The sequence below is a fragment of the Theropithecus gelada genome, chromosome 3, assembly GCF_003255815.1.
Source record: "Theropithecus gelada isolate Dixy chromosome 3, Tgel_1.0, whole genome shotgun sequence".
Lineage (NCBI taxonomy): Eukaryota > Metazoa > Chordata > Mammalia > Primates > Cercopithecidae > Theropithecus > Theropithecus gelada.
In genome coordinates this window covers 65,777,688-65,797,591 of record NC_037670.1, presented here as the reverse complement: position 1 = coordinate 65,797,591, position 19,904 = coordinate 65,777,688, and the positions used below count along the sequence as shown (strand labels likewise).

General features: G+C 50.0%; 1 protein-coding gene across 1 annotated transcript in view; it reads right to left on the bottom strand.

Moving 5' to 3' along the window:
* TNS3 (tensin 3) overlaps positions 1-19,904 on the bottom strand; it is a 308,400-nt gene that overhangs the window by 74,545 nt on the left and 213,951 nt on the right. The window contains exon 17 of the mRNA XM_025379057.1: positions 13,998-15,254. Within this exon, the coding sequence (XP_025234842.1) occupies positions 13,998-15,254 (1,257 nt within the window). The remainder of the gene's footprint in view (positions 1-13,997; positions 15,255-19,904) is intronic.

The window sequence follows — 19,904 nt, the reverse complement described above, 5'->3', positions numbered from 1 at the left end:
GGTGATCTACGGGCAATGTGCAGCTTCACCCACTCCATGCAGCTGGGGTCTCTGTGGAGGGAGGGACAGGCAGCGGCTTTTTCTTTACATAGTCTTGTGCCCCTCTTGTCGTGGTGACACGCTTATTGTCCACCAAAACATGGCATGGTGACGTGGTCTCCAAAGGTCAAGTGACTGGATGCTGCCCACCTCCTTGGCCAGTCCCTACACCGGGCATTCAGCTGTCTTCACCCAAGCCTCCTTTCCTCCAGACACTGGGTGCTACCCACCCAGAGCCTCGGGAACCATCTGACCTCGAGTGTAACATGGGACACATACCCCAGAGTCCCCCACACTGCCACTCCCAAAGACCAGCATGTTTCCTCATTTAGCAGTCTCACTGCTATTCACGGGTGGAGCTGGCATCAAGGACAGATAAGGAAACGTGCTAAGGGCTGGCCAGCCAGCAGGCTGCGCAGGGTCACCTGAGACTCTGCCATGCCCAGGATCTGGGATTCACCACTGGGTGCAAAAGGACACCAAGCCTGGGAGGCAGGAGGATGCTCAGTCATTCCGGCCCCACAGGGGGAACTGGGGATGGTGGGGCCTCAGCCCCAGGTGCATCCTATGAGGTGCCTTATCCAAAGCCACCATGACAGGGTGGAGGACGGTCCTGACAGGTAATCCTCATGTGCTCCGAGGGAAGAGCAGGAAAGCCAGTCCTTGACTGGGGACCCCCGGGGGCCTCGTGAGAAGGGGATGCATCGCCGTCAGAGCCCTGGAGAATCAGGGATTCAGGCCAAGACGTCGGGTGCTGCACTAAACACATGCGGGACTGAACTCAGCCCAGCCTGGGGGTTAGAACTGTTGCCATCAATTCACCCTTGAGCAGTCTGAAGTGCAGGAGAGGACTTCTCAGATCACTTAGCCAGAAAATGTTTTTTAAATTTTGTTTAAAACACCCACAAAGCTCTTGCACAACTTTCCACTTTGTCCAAATACACTGAACTCCCAATTATGTAAATGAATTGACAGTGCGAATTAACACATCCTGATTGGTAAGTCAGTACTTATGTTGACCCTGAACTGTGATTCTGTGATTCAGACTGCTCTTGGAGACTGATCTTTGCCAGCGCACGGCAGATCCCAGGCCCTGAGCCTCTCCCAGGAAGTGTAAGGGGGTAAGGGAAGGAAGATGGGTCAAGTGTCCAGGAGCAGACACCCACCATGCTGCCCACTCATAAACTTCATGTCACCGCATTCTCTCCACTGTGGGGTCACACAGTCCACTCTGCGCTGGTGAAATAAAGCCACCGCCCAGGTGGAAGGCAGCCCATGGGATCGCCTGCCTCTGCCTCTGATAACCGATGCGTGACTATTGGCTGTCCTCTAAATCCCACAGCAGGGTCACAAATCCTGCTCTCGTCAGAACCACCCTGCGGCACGCTCCAGCCTCAATGAGCCAAGGGCCAGCTCTCCTGGAGGCTGGGACACGCACCTAAGTTGAGAACTGCAAATACACAACAGAACTGCAAATATACAACAGTGGTTCTCAAAGGCCGTTGTCCACCTTTTATCACTAAAATCCTGAAGCTCGGGCCTCACCCGTGAAGTCAGAACCTCCAGCGGTGAGACCTAAGTGTCAGTCTTCTTAAAAACTCCCTAGTGTTTCCAACACACAACCAAGCTCAAGAATCACAGCAGGTCTCAACCCTGAATTTGCACTGCATTATTTGGGGAGAGTTTTTAAAGCAAGTCTGACATCCAGGCCCCACCAGGGCCAACTCAATCTGCCACCCACCAGAGGTAGAAGCAGGTACCCGCATTTTTAGCATCTGCACTTTTAAAGCTCCCCAGGTGACTCCAACATGCAAGCCAAGGTGTCCAACCCCTGTTCTAAGAGATGGAATCCGCTCCTGGAGCAAATCTTCAGGATGCAATATTGACTAAGAGAGTAGACCTTCAGTGCTCTTACACAAAAGTAACTAGGTAAAGTGGTGGATATGTCCATTTGTTTGACTGTAGTGGTCCTCTCCCTATGTACAGGTATAACAAAATATCATGTTAAACACCTTAAATATATACAATGATAAATAAGTTAATTAAAACATAGAAAAAAACGGGGCCAGGCACCGTGGCTCATGCTTATAATCCCAGCACTCTGAGAGGCTGAGGAGGGCGGATCATTTGAGTCCAGAAGTTTCAGATCAGCCTGGGCAACATGATGAAACCCTGTCTCTACAGAAAAATACAAAAAAAATTAACCAGGCATGGTGGCACACGCCTGTCGTCCTAGCTACGCTGGAGGCTGAGGCGAGAGGATCAATTGAGCCCAGGAGGTCAAGGATGCAGTGAGCTGTGATCACACCAACTGCACTCCAGCCTGGGTGACAGAGTGAGATCCTATCTCAAATAATAAATTAATTAATTAATTTAAAAAATAAAAAGAACAGATGAAAACTCACGACATGCTAGAACATTACCTATTTTAAAACATGCCTTCTTTCATTTTCTATCTGGCATTAGAACGTAAAGTCCCCATAAGCTACTGATTTATCTTGATATGGTCCTCTAGGAATGAAGTGCGACATCACACAGGTGTGCCTGATAGGCTCTGGAAGCTCCTTGCATTCCAAGGAGTGAAAACAAATCACGGGCAAAGACTGCTTCATGGTGAACTTGAGGCCTCCAGACTTCAGCTCATTCACACACACCCACGAATCTTTTCAAGAGAGTGCGTAAAAGGAGGCAAGGTGGCATGACAAGGACGCCCCAACACTATTCCCGGTTGAAATGCTCCCAGAAATGGTTTTAGGAGCCTTCTCCCAAAACTGAAACAGGACTGATTGACCAGCCCCTTCCACCTGGAGGGCATAGCCTTAAAGAGCTGTGCAACTTGCATTTTTTCACAAAGTAATGTGTTAGGAAATCATTAGCCAGGGTTCTGACAGACATATGAAGATCAACCCAGGGAAGAGCCTTCCCGTCCCAGGCCCACCCTCCCTCAGTCGCGCTGTCTCCATGCCTAACCCTGATTCTAAGAGAACGGGTGGGCGCCGGCAAAACTGCAACAGAAGGTGAAGGGAGAGAATCCCATATTTTAGATTGCAAAATTGAAAATTCTTTCCACTGGGAAACACTGAAATCCAAGGCTAGGTGGTGGCATTTCTTCTAAGAAGGCATATTTAAAAGGGAAATGATATGTCCAAACAACGAAGCCCTCCAACATGAGAAATGTCAGCAATACCCGGTGTTTTGTAAGTCAACTGTAACCTAACGTGCAGATGTGAAAAGCTGCAAACCACAGAAGGGGGACCCCCGCCTGCCTCACACACTGCCCTGCTTCAAAGACCCCGAAGACCCCATCAACGGAGCTTCTGTACGGGCTTCAATTCCTGCCTGTTCACAGGGATTGGTTTTCTTTTTGGATCACCCCCATCACGTGACCTTACTGGCCTCTTCCCCAAACACTTCGCCTTTTTTTTTTTTTTTTTTTTTTCTTCTGACGGAATCTTGCTCTGTCACCCAGGCTGGAGTGCAATGGTGTGATCTCGGCTCACTGCAACCTCTGCCTCCCAAGTTCCAGTGATTCTCCTGCCTCAGCTTCCTGAGTAGCTGGGACTACAGGCACGGGCCACCATCCCCGGCTAATTGTCGTATTTTTTAGTAGAGACGGGGTTTCACCCTATTGGCCAGGCTAGTCTTGAAATCCTGACTTTGTGATCCACCCACCTCAGCCTCCCAAAGTGTTGGGATGACAGGCATAAGCCGCGGTGCCCGGCCAACATTTCCTCTTTTAATCACCATGGTGTTTACTATCCCGTGCCTCAGGACGGATACAAGGGCTGTCCACCTTCAGGGCCACATGGGCTGCGCTGAACGTAAGCGTGGCCACGGGTCCACCTGGCTGATGAACTCTGGGGAGTGACGCAGCCAGTGACTTCTGGCAGAGGCCATGGGAGCGGGGAGTGCTCTCAGGAGTGTGGGCAGCCTTGGGTGCACGAAGAGGGCTCACCCCTCATCCCAGGCTGCGGCATGAGGCCCACATCAAGCCACAATGCAGTGGACATGTGGCATGACTGGAAGAAAGCCATGTTGCTGTGGAGTTGTTATAAAACTGCTCCACCCTGACAGAGGGAGAGAATTCTACCACCACCTACCTAGGATTCCATAAATTAGCAGCTCCCCTGAGCCAGCACTCAGGCTGTTAGGATCACACAGACCAGCCCACTTCCAGTGCAGCTCAGGCAGAGCTTCTGGGGACAAATGAAACACGCCAGAGACCTGGTGATGCCAAATGACTTTCAAGCATCGGGGGGAAGTTGTCCAACAAGTTAGGAGCAGCCATAGGACCCACCAGTTCCCCAACAAGTTACAGAGCTGCCACAGGACCTAGCAACCCCTCTCCTGAGCAACGCCCCAAACAACTGAAAGCAGGTGTTCAGACAAACACGGGCACACCCATGATCACAGCATCACCATTCACCAAGGCCAAAGGTGGAAACGACCCAGGTCTCCATCGAGAGAGGAATGGATAAACAAACTGTGCTCTATTCCTGCTGTGGAATATTGCTCTGCCATAAACAGTACTTAAGTTCCCACATGGGCTATAACACATCTGGCTTGAAAACATCACACAACACGTCACAGGAGTCAGCCACAAAAGGCACATATAGTGTGATGCCATTTATGTAAAATGCCCACAGTAGGCACATCCCCAGAGACAGGAGGGGATGAGTGAGTGTCAGGGGCTTGGGGAGGAGGTGTGGACGGGAAGTGACTTCAAGGGGTATAACGTTTCCCTTTGGGATGATGACAAATTTCTGAAACTGGATACTAATGATGGTTGCACAGCAATGCAAATGTCTTTACTACCACTGAACAGTACACTTAAAAATGATTAAAATGCTAAATTTTATGTTATGTGTATTTCACCACACTAAAAAATTAATGAGTATTTTTTAAAACTGAGGGATGATTTCTGTTTTCCAGTGTGGGCCGGACCAAAGATTTTCATCTCAAAATGCAAATTACTTTATTGTGAATTACTTTATTTTTATTTTTCCTTTGACATGAGTGTTAGCATGTTAAATTTAGTTTTTAGTATGTGCTTAAGGAGGTTATATTAGCTATGACTTTCATCTCAGGAGAGTAAAGATGGCATTAGAAGGTATCTGTTATGGAAACAATACTTCATTTTGGGCCTGAGCCAGTGAAGATCCCTTGCTGTGGCTATCACGGGCAGTGTAGACTGAGCAGAAGATGGTCTGCAATCCACACCTCAAAGTCCCAGAAGGCCCAGATAGCACCTTCTCCTCTGTGGCCCGAGCCTCTCAGCAGTGTCTTCAGAGCGCCCACCAAAGTGGCGGGGTGGGAAACCAAGTCCCCCTGCTTTGCAGAGTGAGAGTCTCTGGGGCAAATGGAAATGATTCATCAACTCTAAAATTTCAAAGTTGGTTTTATGCAATAAAAGAAAGTCACTGCAATGGCAGTTTCCCAGAGCAGACTTGAGTTTCTCATTCTAAAATGTTTTCCGAATTGGACACCCACAGAGCTCCCTGTAGTGCAGTGGGCTGACTCGGTTATTAAATGTGCACTCACATACACATGGCTTGTTCATATCCATGGCCCTAAAGCATCAGGGTCTGAAGTCGAGAGGAGCTGTGTGGAGTCCTGACCCTTGGGCAGGAGTCTCTTTTTAGAGCTCTCAAGGCACATAAATATCCCATTTCTCTCAGCCACCTCCAGAGACTGACGCTCACAGATGGAGAAAAAACCTTGTTTTGCCCGTGGTGGCAAACAGAGAGTAAGAGTCCCTCGTGGACACATGTCCAGTGCCAGGGGCCCTGGCTCCTCGGCTCCCAGACCTCCTTTACCCTGGTTCTCTGATGTGAGTATCAGGAAGTCCCTCTTATAAGACCTGGGTCCTAGGACCTCACCCAGCTGCTTGGAGGGTGCAGTGGCCAAGGGAAACCTCTCAGAGAAAAGGTGAGCCTGGGCTGACTGTGACCATCCAAAGACAGCCCCCAAAAGGCGGACGTGCTGGCATGAGACCTGGTCTCTTGCTGACGCCTGAGTCCTTGGAGGGCTCCAGGAGTGTCTATGCTTGGTGCTGCAGTCAATCCTCCATCCTCCACCCCAGATGCGCATGCTGGTGTCTTCCCCCATGCGCCGAGGGTCTGGCACTGGCAAGGTGACGCCCGTAACTGGGGACTGCTCAGTTATAACACACAGTACAGAAATAATGACACCTGGACCTTTAGAAAGTACCGTGGATCCCCTGTGTCCCCAGCATGGCTCTGAAACCCCCATATCCAGATCACTAACAGCCAAATCCAAGGCCTCTTCATTCTTCCAATGTCCAGCTGCTGGGGGGACAGGCGCTGGGGCCCACTTATTCACTTCCCTCCCTCTCTCCTGAGATTCTTCCTCTGCAGAGTTGGAGGCCAGTGCCACCCCCATGGCACCCCCATGCTGCCTAAATGTTATCCTCCATTGTCTCTGCGCCCCTAATGGAGCTCCCGGGCTCAGTGCACCTTCTCAGTGCCTTCTCTTCTGGTAAGACAGTGATCATGCAAAAAAGAAAAGAAAAGAAAAGAAAAAAAGCAAGTGAGGGCCCAGCCCAAGATTCCGAGGCTCGCCTCTGCCCTCAGGGAAGAGCCATGCCCCTTGGCCCCCATCCTGGCCCTCCATGGTGGGGCCTATCTGCATCTCCAGCCTCACTTCCCAGCACTGAACTTCCCTGGCACACTATGTTTTCTCGCAGTCCGCCTCTCCTCCAGACCGGCTGTCTGGTAAGGATCCCTCTGCCTCACAAGGCCTGGCTGAGAGGCTCTGGCTGAGCACCCCCGGCACATTCCCCAACTCTGGAGTTGAAATAAGATGGGACTGTCTGCATGTCTCCACTTTGTGAGGCCGTGAGCCTTCTGCCACGGAATCAGAGCTTGCAGATGACCTGCTTTCTGAATCCTAAAGCGCTCTTCCAGCTTTCACATTTGGTTCCTTTGGTTGGGGTTTAGCACACAATTTAAATCAACGGGCTCCCCATGGTCAACTATTAAAAGCTGACAGTTTCCATTGCTCTGAACTTTCTTTAGGATGCACAGGTTATCAGCCATGGGTTAGCACTAACAGAGCAGGTGCCGAGTCTGGGAGGGACACTGAATGCCTGGTGGGAATGCCACAGCACTGTCTGCAAGCAGAACAGGGCCTGCCAGGTTCCTGTCGTCACAGGGTGGAGGTTGATGTAACATGAATAAAATATTTTGACAACATGAAGCAAAGAGCCCTCAAGGTATGAAAAAAAAAAACCACAGAACTGGCTTTCTGCCACCCATGGAATCATAAATTTCACAGGTTGAGTCATTTCTTTTGTTACTGGGATATCATCAGTGGAAATCTTCCCCCACTTAAAAGGGTATGATGCAAAAAACCCACCACGTGCAGGTTGAAACCAGGCTGAGACCCAGAGTGGGGCGGGGACAATGAGCCTGGAAGCAGCACCCAGTGCAGGCTGAAACCAGGCTGAGACCCAGAGTGGGGCGGGGACAATCAGCCTGGAAGCAGCACCCAGGGCCTCTTCCACAAAACACTGATGGTGGCAGAAGTCAGATCAGAGTGAGGGAGCAGGGCCTCCTGGCTGGCGGACACTTGTGGGGAGCAAAATGCCCCCGAACCAACTCCCTGAATCTCACCCATTCTACAAGAAGGACATAAAACTGTGCTCACTGGCACAGAGAGCGCCCAGGTCTCAGCCACCAGAGCTCTGTGATATCCCACCTCTGGACAGCCTCTCTCTGGTCTTGTGGGTGCGCAGGGCTACTCTACACTGTCCAGTGATAAATCCCCCTCAGTGCCCATTCAGCAGAGCAATTCTGGTCTCGAAACGATCATCTGCAGTTCTGCCTGTCCCAGACCCCTATATCTGCAAACATATGTCGAACTCTTCCTGCATGCCAGGGAAAAGAAATAATGAGCACTTCCCTCAAGAGGTTTGCTGCCTGGTGTAAGAGGGTGAGTTTAGTGGAATTAGGACATGGCCATGGGGTGCAGTCAGAGAGATGAGAGATCTGTTATGTGTCCCAGTGAAAATGAAAGTACTTAAAACAGTGTAGGCACTCAGGCACTCAGAGTAACAGTTCTTACTATTTCCAACATTATCAACATCACCATCACTAACACCACCATAAACATCATCACTATCATTACATTCATCACCGTCATCATCACCATCACCAAACTATCATCATCACCATCAGCATCATCACCATCATCACAGTCATCACCATCATCACTGTCACCATCACCATCAACATCACCACAGTCATCACCATCATCACCATCACTATCACCATTATCACCATCACCATTACCACCATTAACATCATCATCACCATCAACATTACCACCATCATCAGAGTCATTACCATCACCATCACCACCACCAACATCATCACAGTCATCACCATCATCAGGATCATCACCATCACCACTATCAACATCACCACCACCATCAACATCATCACCGTCATTACAGTCATCACCATCATCACGGTCATCACCATCATCACTATCATCATCACCATCACCACCATCAACATCATCACAGTCATCACCATCATCACTATCATCAGGGTCATCACCAACATCAGGATCATCACCATCATCACCATGACCATCATCACCATCAACATCATCACCACCTTCAACATCATCACCATCATCATTGTCATCAGCACCATCACCAAACAATCATCACCATCACCACCATCACCACCATCACCATCATCACCATCATCACTCATCATCACCATCACCGTCATCACCATCACCATCACCACCATCAGCATCATCACCATCATCACCATCATCACTCATCATCACCATCACTGTCATCACCATCACCATCACCACCATCAGCATCACTACCATCAACATCATCTCCATCACCATTGTCATCATCACCATCACCAGCACCATCACAGTCATCATCACCATCACCATCATCATCACCATCACCAGCACCATCACAGTCATCATCACCATCATCATCACCATCACCATGATCATCACCATGATCATCACTACCATCAGCAGCAGAACCACCATTATTATCATTGTGCTGGTATAAAAGACTTTCTCAGGAAATACTTAGCCTTCACATATAATTTTCATCTCATAATAATGCAGGATACCCAGAAGTCCCCCAGAGGTGCACTGGGCAATGCTATTCCCAACTCTCTACCACAAGTGGTGGTCTTTCTCATAATGAGGACATAATCTGCAAATAGTGAAAGGCTCTGGTAACTTCAGGATGCTGAGGTCTCTGTGACAAACCTTCATCTACCGTCAGAATTAAGAAAGCTGTGTAGCAGTCTGTGTCCAGGGATGAGATGGAAGGCAGCCCAGCAAGAAGGGGCTCATGTAGACATGGCGCTCTCAGAACTTCCAGTCTACAGTTTCCCCTTGTGAGTGAGACTCAAGAGAGTCTCCAGTCAGTCAGGCAATGCCGCACCATCTATGGGGCTGACCCTCACACACACAGATGTGGAAATGATTCCCCTTGCAGGGTAAGTGATGGGATCATTCTGGGCATGTCATGAGCCTTTCAGACATGCCAGGATCCTTCCTATTCACATGTGGAGCTAAGCTGAAAGAGGAGGACTCCAGCTCAGCAGCCCTGGTCTCCTTTGGCCGGCTGAGGAGATGGATATGGGTTGGGGGATCTAAGATGCCTTCAAAGCGCAGGCACTCCAGCAGCATCCCCAACCTTCTGACGATGTCCCAGGGACTCGGAACCAGCTGCTTTGCTACCACACTTGTCCCTGCTAGGATCTAGTGATTTTTGTTTTCTGCTGCTTGCCAAAGTAGCCACTTCCTATTGAGAAATGTCAATACTCAAATGTCAATACTCAAATCAAAAAGAGTTCCAGTGTTTTCTATACCTGCCAGGGAGGAAAGAAACGATTCCTTCCCTGCTTAGCTGCAGTGCCTGAGAGCTGTAGAAGTAAGTAATTTTTTTTTTTTTTTTTGAGCCAGAGTGTTTGCTCTGTCACCTAAGCTGGAGTACAGTGGCGCAATCTCAGTTCGCTGCAATCTCTGCCTCCTGGGTTCAAGTGATTCTCCTGCCTCAGCCTCCCAAGTAGCTGGGATTACAGGCATGAACTACCACGCCAGGCTAATTTTTGTAACTTTAGTAGAGACAGGGTTTTGCCATGTGGACCGGGCTGGTCTCGAACTCCTGACCTCAGGTGATCTGCCTCCCTCAGCCCAGTGAGCAATTTTTAAAGGGATTTCTATCAGGTCAGAAAGTCCTGGACTGAGATCCAAAAGCCTGCCATGCAGGCTGTTCAGAGACCACCTCTACACTGTGCAGGCTTTTTACACTAAATGAAGTGCAAGTCTCAAGGCTTGCTGCATCTCCCAGCTTGGTGCTTACCTAGCACAAGAGGCACGTCCTGGAAGAGGAAGCAGAGCTCCCAGGAAAGGCACGGCTCCCTCTGCCCTGTTTCCAACGCTGCAGCTAACCCTTCAGTGTCCATTCATCACTGCTCATGGACAGTTGCTCGCGTGTGTCAGGGTTCCTACAAGAAGGTCACTTCCCAATTTTAAAAAGCTCTGGGGAAACTGGTATCCGGTTTTGCTTATATCTAATCTTCTGACATCTTTCTAGTTCTGACGCTAGAAAAAAATGGACAAATGGTCCGAGATGCCTGTCAAATATGCATAGATTAATAAATACTTTACATTTGTATTGTCAATACCCAAATATACACTGAATTTTACTGGTCTATTGCTGAGATATGAAAGTCCTTCAACTTCAAAATTGTAACTAAATAACTTTTATAATAAAATGAATTAAAGAGGATCTAAAATCAAAATCAAAATGTGTTACTGGGTTGGGCACAGTGGCTCACGCTTATAATCCTAGCATTTTGGGAGGCCGAGGTGGGCATATCGCGAGGTTGGGAGTTCAAGACCAGCTTGGCCAATATGGTGAAACCCCATCTCTACTAAAACTACAAAAATTAGCCGGGCATGGAGGTGCGCGCCTGTAGTCCCAGCTACTCGGCAGGCTGAGGCAGGAGAATCATTTGAACCCGGGAGGCGGAGGTTGCAGTGAGCCGAGATTGTGCCACTGCACTCCAGCCTGGGCGACAGAGCAAGACTCAAAAAAAAAAAAAAATTATTATTAAAGTAATCAGTTTGGCTGGGAGCGGTAACTCACGCCTGTAATCCCAGCACTTTGGGAGGCCAAGGCAGACATCACAAGGTCAGTAGATCAAGACCATCCTGGCTAACACGGTGAATCCCCATCTCTACTAAAAATACAAAAAATTAGCCGGGCACGGTAGCAGGTGCCTGTAGTCCCAGCCACTGGGTTGAGGCAGGAGAATGGCATGAACCTGGGAGGCGGAGCTTGCAGTGAGCTGAGATCACATCACTGCACTCCAGCCTGGGCGACAGAGTGAGACTCTGTCTCAAAAAAATAAATAAATAAAAATAAAAATAAATAGTGAGTTTACCAAGTAATTTGAAAACAGCCAATCTGAAGGTGAATAATATGATGTGGCTTTCTAAAACTCCAGGCCTTATAACTATTTATTTGCAGCAAGAATGGGGAATCACTAAGGATTGAATTCAATCAATTGGAAGACATATTAACCTCAAGAGACCACTATATGTTAACCTACGCCATGGAGTCCTCTTCTCCACATACACTCAGATGCCTCCAGCCTCCTCCAAACCTACATGAGATTGTTATCCAGGAGAAAAGACTTCTGATTTTAATGTTTCCAAGTAACTTCTTTCAAGAAGGTTTGGTGAAGTAAGTCAGCTGTGATACTGCAGATAGTTCTGTTCTCATTGGAGCCTTTTTTGTAAACTCAGAATTTCCCAAATATATTTGTTTAATGCATCAACCTGGACCTATTGTTCAGGAACTGCTACCCTGCTGTGGTGTAGTGGTTGCTATACAGCTGTATTGTAAAGTCCAATAATCTACTCATGGGGGACTCTCCAGGCTCCTTCAAACTCCCAGCTCAGGACATACAAAGACGGAGTTACTCAGGCAGGCTGGAATGACAGCTGTTTGCTCAGTCACACCCCTAGTAAGTGAGAGGTGGATGTGGACGAGCCTTTCTTCACACCTTCCCTGGGCCAGGCACTGGGATAGGGTTTCCTTCTCACAGATGGAGTGAAGAGAAATTCACAGAGACACTGCCCTTTACACACATGCGTCACTCAGGCAGCCCACAGCACACTCAGACCTGACACCAGGATCAACATCTGCAGAGCGTGTGCTCCTTCCCCCAGGCCACCCCAGACCTGAGTTGGGACTGCAGTCCTCACCTGTGTGACTCCAAAGAGGCTGGAGACACTGAGTCCACACCGCAGGGCACAGACATTTGCTCTACTACGCTGGTCCCATGTGAACCTGGGCGGGCCATGTAACCTACTGACATCTCCGTCAACACGACTATAAGGCAGGGACTGGTGCCTGCAGCCAAGGTGCTTAGGATGATGACATGGGCCAGCACACCTAAACCAAGAACCACGCGGGCATAAATGGTAGCATCTCTCATCAGTGTTACCAGCCCATGGTGGGAATCACATACACAGTGTCACATAGCCATATTCTCCCTCATCCTTTACCTCTCTGGTCTTCACTTTTAGAGGCAAGTCCCTCTAAGGAGCCAGCGGCCCCCATTTGCCAACACACCCCAACGTGCCAATGTGGGAGGCCCTGGCATCATATGGATGCCACACTCTCTGGCCCAAGGTTATCCTTGGGTCCTGGTCCCTGCATATCACTGCCAGGGCTCCCAGAACACAGCTCTGTCTCTCCACCTCCTGTAGCCTCCCAGCGGCCCCCAGGCATAGCTGCTACAGCCTGGCTGCCCTCCCCTGGCGTGCACCTCTGTGCAGGAGCTTCCAGACCACATGATCTCACCCACACAGTCCCCTACCGAGACAACCCTGCTCCGTTTCAGTGCCCTTCTCTGCCTGCTGAGTGTCTTCCCTGGCCGACATGACCACCTCCAGCTCTCTGGTCCCCTCGGCTTTCATGACTTCCCAACAGAAAGAACACTGTATAGTAATCTGGTCCCAACATGCAACTTGCCCCATTACATCGATGCAGCTTGAAGACAGTGCTGCTGTGACCTAGGCAGAGCTCGCTGCCTGTCCACCACTCCCAGGCCTCAAAGCTAGGCAGAAAGGCCCTGTGCTGGTTTCTAAACCACCAGCCTCAGGGGAAAAGGACACGTGCAGTCTTGGCCTCCCTGCAGTTAGCATGACCCCCACCTGGTTTTGGGGCATCCCCAGGAGGCCCCTGCACCTGGCCCCATGGCTCTGGGCCCCACCACAGCTCTCAGTCCCCTCACCCATGAGCCTGCTCCCCCAAGCCCCTCCCATCACTAAGCTGCTCTCCGTGGTAGAACCCCTTGTGGACCCCGAGCCTCCACCCAGCCACTGCCTTCCATAACCAGTCCCCCGACACCACCATGGCCAACTCTGACACGTGTATTTGTAATCAGAACATTTTATACCACCACTGCTGAATCACTTCCTTGTGACAAAGCGTCTGAGGGCTCAGCAGTCCTCTTCATCCCCAACCTTCAGCCCCACTGAAGTAGCTGGCATTTTTCCACAAAGCCCTGATCTATACCACAAGGACAGAAGTAAGTAAGCTTCCTTCGTAAATCCACCAGCATTCATGAAGGGAGAACGGTTTCACTGTTAAGCCCATTCTGCAATGAAGGCATGAGGGGCCCTTCCCTGCCCCTGCACTGATGTTAACAGCAGGTCTTCTGCCTGGTTCTCCCACCCTCCAAATCTCCCACCAAGGGACCACACCAGCCTGACAGCATTTGGATCCTAGGCCAAAATTCACGAGAGTTGAAACTGCAAGGGAAATGTCCCTCCCTTGTGGGTTTTGCCAAAAGCGAACCTACTAGGCTGATTTCTCATCACACATTAGCCTCCCGTGGAGCACCTCCCGTGGAGCCCCAGCTCACCTTGCCGCCCAGGGGCCCTGTTGGGGCCCTCTCCTGTGTCAGGCAGTCTGCTGCTTGCCCGGAGCCCGCCTCCCACGCTGTCCGGAGACACAGAGCCATTGGCCTGGCTACCGAGGGCATTCATGTGGGTAGGGATGGGTTCGAAGGTGGGATCCAGCTCCAGGATCAGCCTGTTGAGCTGTTCGATGGACTGGTCGATGTCCAGGGTGGGCGAGCCTGGGGAGGGGCCTGTGCTCAGCTCTGGGCCAGCTCCATTCATAACCTGGTCGCCTGGAAACCTGGGTTTGAACGCTTTGCTGGGAGAGGGCTGCTGTGTGTCAGAGGGGTGTGGCCCACTGCCTACACCCCTCTGGACAGCCACCCTACTGCTGGTCCCTCGGGTGGGGGTGAGTGGGACTCTGGGCTGGGCCTGGACGAGGCCGGGATTGTCTGCAGGGCCGCGGCTCACCAGCCGGGCTTCCCCATCGGGGGCGAAGCTATACTGGTGAGCTACAACCATCTGCTGCTGGCGCACCCAGGTCTGTGTGGAGTAGCTGCTCTGCCCGTAGGCCTGCATCTGAGAGGACACCGAGGGCTTTCTCAGCAGGGGCTGGGGCTGCTTGGGTTCTCGACTTCCGAAAGTCCGCTCCCGCTCATAGGGGCCGTCCATGCCAAGGCCCAGGTCCGGAACAAGGGTGCCCTGCGGATCTTCACCAACGTTGTTCCCAAAACCGTCAGATAGGAGTGAATTCTGGCTGCTCTTGTGGCAGGTGAAGGGACCCAGGTGGGCCGACTGCGGCCCTTCCGAGGAGGATAGGGTCCCAAGGCTGTCCACACTGTGCAGGTCGTGGTGGGGCATCTCGTCATCCAGAATGTCCGTCTCCCGGTCCTTCAGAGCAGCGTCTCCATTCACATGAACCTGGGCCGGCACCACGTGGCGAGTCCCACTGTACTTGCTTCGAGCATCAGTCATTTCCTTGAGGGAGCTTCCAGGATCCTCCAGGCCAAAGCCACTGAGCAGCTGGTCCAACTCGGCCTTCTCCTGGGCGCTCAGGCCCCTCCTGGTTCCTGGAGCCAGGCGCTCTTCCGTCTTATCAGTCCTGGCAGAGGCTGTAGAGTGGCCGGAGTCACTGCTGACAGACAAGGTGTGGTCACTGTGGTCTGGGCTGTTGGTGGTCGGGACGGTCTGGGGGCCACCTGGGATGCCAGGATCTGAGGAGCTTTTCTTCCTCACCTTCGCGTAAAGGCTGCCATCGACAGGGCCCTGCGTGTGTAGCACTGCGGGGGAGAAAACCAGAGAGAGGCTTTCAGAACGGGATGAAAGCAAGTCTCACACCCTCAGAATGAGTGTGTGCATTTGTCTAAACAAATAAATGGATTCAAACTATGATTTACAATAAACAGGGACAAAGATCCCTCTAAGATCACAAAGTTCTATATAGACTCTGGAGGATGCCAATGAAAAGGCATTCAAATAAACATCTTCAGGTGCTTGAATCATTTCTACCTTTCCATGCAGAACAAATTGTCATTCTGAACTCTGGGATTCTTCACCTTTTGAATCATCTTGCCTTTGGGGCTCATTGTTAATTTCATCACGACTGTGAACGTTGAGGCCAGCTCGGCTCATAAATCCCCAAGAATGGACTGTTCATCCTAGACAAAGAAGAGCTTCCGTTCATAGACCTGTCTAACATTTGTTGAGCATCAGCAAGGTGCTGGGTAGCAAATTCCTATTAAATTGAATGTCTTGGTGAAACCCGTCTCTACTAAAAATACAAAAATTAGCCAGGTGTGGTGGTGCATGCCTGTAGTCTCAGCTAGTCAGGAGGCTGAGGCAAGAGAATTGCTTGAACCTGTGAGGCAGAGGATGTAGTAAGCAGTGGTTGTGCCACTGCACTCCAGCCTGGGCAAGAGAGCAAGACTCTGTCTCAAAAAAAAAAAAAAAGGAAAAAAAAAACTGAATGTCTGCTCAAATGTCAATATGAAATTCAATGAAAAGAGAAAGTACAGGAATTGGTTTGGGTCTTCCTGCTTGGCACAGCAACTTTGGGCCAAGTAGGTGCCTGGTGAATGTCTCAGGATCACAGACACTTGAGGCTGACTTTCATGCACTGATTTCCATACATGGAATGTCAAGAAAATAAAACTTTGAACTAAAGTGTGGGCAGGAAGGGCTGAAGCATCGGCTGCTATTATTAATCATGGCCATGACTCTGGCATTCTGGGACTCCCGAGCCTCAATGTGCTGACTGGCCAATTGCCGCGACCACACACGGCAGGTCCTTGCCAAGAGCCTCCTAAAATAAGCTGGAGTTTGTAGTCAGCACATGCCGCACCCCATGGGCCTCCCCCACCTTCTACTTTCTCAACTGTGAAATTGCAAGCATTCCACAGCCAGGGAGCTGCTGGTGGTGGGAAGCCCACGCTGCGTAGGCACCTGGAATTTGAGAGACGTGAGCCACTACCTAACAGCAGTCACCAAGCCTGGCCCAGGAGCCCTCTGGAGGGACCTGCCCTAAGCATGTGCCTCATAGCCCCGGGCTCCAGGCTGATGCACCACCATGGTCAGCAGCTGCTGGCTTTTTTGAAAACACTGGGACAACGTGTCAGGACAGAGTCCTGAGAGGTACTGGGGTGTGGTGCTGAAAACACGCCCACGTAAGGCTTTCTTCTTGTTTCAACCGTGCCCAAGGGAAAGCATGCAGAGAAGCAAGGAGTGGGGAGAGTGGACACAGGGGTATGGGCCCATCTGCAGTGGCCGTGACTCCCATCCTAAAGTCAAGCCTAGGGAAGGGAGGGTCTGGGAGTAGAAATGCTACACAAAATGCTGAAAATAAACCAAGTCTTCAAGGCAGGGAAAGTGATGACAGGACATATGCCATGGGATTCATTCAAGGTAACAGCCTCAGTAACAGCTGCTGTTTTCTGAGTACCTTTTATTGACAGGACAGGAGCATCGTGCATTTTCTCTAATTTTCACAGTATGACCTATTTTCTTGTTTATCTATAAGCAACTGAGGATCAAAGAGAATAAATAATTTGCCCAAGGTCAGGCAGCTGCTAGGAGGTGGAGGTGGGCCTAGAACCCAGGTGCACTGGCCCTGAGGCCTGTGTGCTCCTGCTGGCCCACTGCCCACCTGCTCAGAGAGCACCAGGAGGGCACACACCTGGAGGCTCTGTCAGTGGCCCTGCCCACAAAGAGGTGGCACTGAACTCACATTGCTCTGACCAGGGATCACCGAGTGACCAGGCTTCAGAACAGGCAGAGACTAAAACACCTACTTCACCCAGCTCTGTGCAAATTAAACAAAGGAGACACCTGGAAAGACTGGCCTAAATTATAAGGCACGTGCAAATATCACCTCTACAATTTCAAAAATGGAAAATGCAATCCATTTGTTAATGCAATCACTAGGCGATTGCGAAGTAGAGTGGTCCCTTGAAGAAGCTCTGGCATCAGATGGACACTGGTTCAAATCCCAGCTCTACCCTGAGTCCACCCTTAGGGTTCTACCAACTGGTGCATTCACCTTGACCTTCAGCTTCCTGGCTATAAAATGAGGGTGTGGGTAGATGGTTCTATGAAAAGGTTGACCTGAGAATTAAACGGCATAGCACAGGGGTGAGTGTCTTTATAGGCCCTAAGTAAACATCAATTTAATTTGGTTTCTGTTTAGATTTCCTGTTACCAGGAAAATTTAACAAATGTAAGACCTGGTAAATCCTTCTTGCTGTTTTCAGAGTGTGAGAAGGAGGTGCTGATAAACAGCTTCTGCTCCGTGAAAATGACAAAGACTACTCCTCCTCCCCACGATGGAGGGTGCTGTATGGCCATCAACCCAGTCCCTCCCACAGCTGGCTGGCAGCCAGGACACACACTGCAGGGCCACTCAGCCCGGGGCATGAGCATACCCACTACGGTCACAGATTTCACACTACTAAGTCTATATGACTCCCACACCCTTCTCCCTAAATCTGAGTTAAAATAAATTGGCACAATGACATAAAAAAAAAAGCCCAAGAATGAGTTGTAAAACAATTCTTCTAATCTAAATTAAAATGCTGTCAAAAAGGGCTTATTAATCAGTCTGAGGTGGAATCCTTCAGCTAGCTCCCTGCCCTGCCTGCTAAGAACAGTACATGATTAGAAGGCTCCGTACCAAATGGTAAGGCAGAGGATAGTCCCTCTCCTGTGGGAGGGTATGAATAATCCTATTTTATTAGTGGTAGAAACCTTAAAATAATAATACGTGCATTAAAAACAACAACATTTCCATTACCATTGACTATACACTCCATCTATGTCAGGCCCATTCTGAGCCCTCCAAGCGGGGTCTCATCAAATCCTGACAGCCCAGGTGGTGTTCAACCACCTTCCTATTAATACATGAGAGCACAGCCATGGGACAGAGAGGGTCCAGTCCAGCCCTATCCAGCGTCAAAGACAAGGCTGGACTCCTGCTAAACTTCCTGCTACATACATATGTAGTTTTCTACATCAGAAAATGCCCAATAAATGTTAAATGTACAGGAAAAGAATATGAAGCATTATCAGGTGAATTCCAAGATAGGACTGGTCAAGCTTCTGAATCACTCGGTGGCAACACAGATCTTTCTAAAGGTGCAGAGCTCTGGGTAGGCCATCCCAGGAGCTCCACAGACAACCCCCTGCACCTACACCCCCGTGGTCTTCAGTGGGGGCAGGAGAGTCAGCCTCAGGGGGAGGGAAGGAGAAGGGGCCTCTGGAACACACTGTTCCTATCCTATTTTCTTGTAAAGGGCTATCACTTTGCAAAAGGAAGAACTTGAATTTCAGTTGGACAAAGGAGATGGCTGTTTCCCTTTATCCTTAAAGATGGGATCCCCATTCCACCATTTACTCTGTGTGCGTTCCTGGTCATGACATTCAGGCTGTTCAGTTTCCCGGTTTTACATTTATAAAACGAAATGCTTCCTATCTTTCAATGGAATGAAAGACACAAAGATGCTTTCCATCTTTGGCTCCAAGTAAGAGCACTCATAACTACTACTAAAGGCTCTTCCCATAGTGGACAGGGCCTGGCATCCGCTCCCTGGGCTCATCTCTTCACTGCCTGCCCTGTTCCTAGCAGTCCACTGCAAGCATGCACCTGCCCTGGGGCTTTGGCTCCTGTCCCTCTCTGCATCTCATCTCCCTCACCTCCTCAATAGGTGCTGCCCTGACCACCCTTTCATCACTGGGTTTTTATCCAGAGTACATACTTGCATTCAGAAGAACTGCACCTTCACACACGGGGACTCAGGCTCATTGAGGGCAGGTGGTTTGCTTTATTTTGCTCTCTCTTACATTTCTAGCATTAGAGAACAGCTTCTGACACCAGGTGAGTATTGAGTGAGAGGCTAAAAGTTTGAGCTTTTTCACACATGACAAAATCTGGGGAGCTATTTTGGAAAGCTCAGCTGCCTTAGCAGGCAAAACAAACAAGCAAAGAACCACCACCAACCCAAACCAAACACACACACAGCCCACAAGGATCTGAAGGTAGAAGAGCCATGCAGCCCTTGGCCACCTGCAGCCCAGGTGTCCCCGTTCTCTGGGCCTTTTCCCAGGCAGCACAGCCAGGTCCGCCCATTCGTGAGAGGCGGAAACAGGGCGGCCATCGCTACTGACCTGGCTGGTCTCCAACTGACAATGAACACAACTGGAAAAGTAAATGAAGTCACCCAATTTAAGGGTTCTAAATTCCAAAGAAAACAAAAGTCGTGACCCTAAAGGTTAGCCCATTTGCCCATGAAGCAGGAAGCAGGATATCCAGGGGACATTTGAACATTATCTGGACACAATGTGCTCGGAACCAGGGGCACGAATATTAATGAGACAGAGCCCTGGCAAACAGCAGATGCAAGCAAATGGCACCATGCTAACTGTCATTTCCAGTCTCCTTT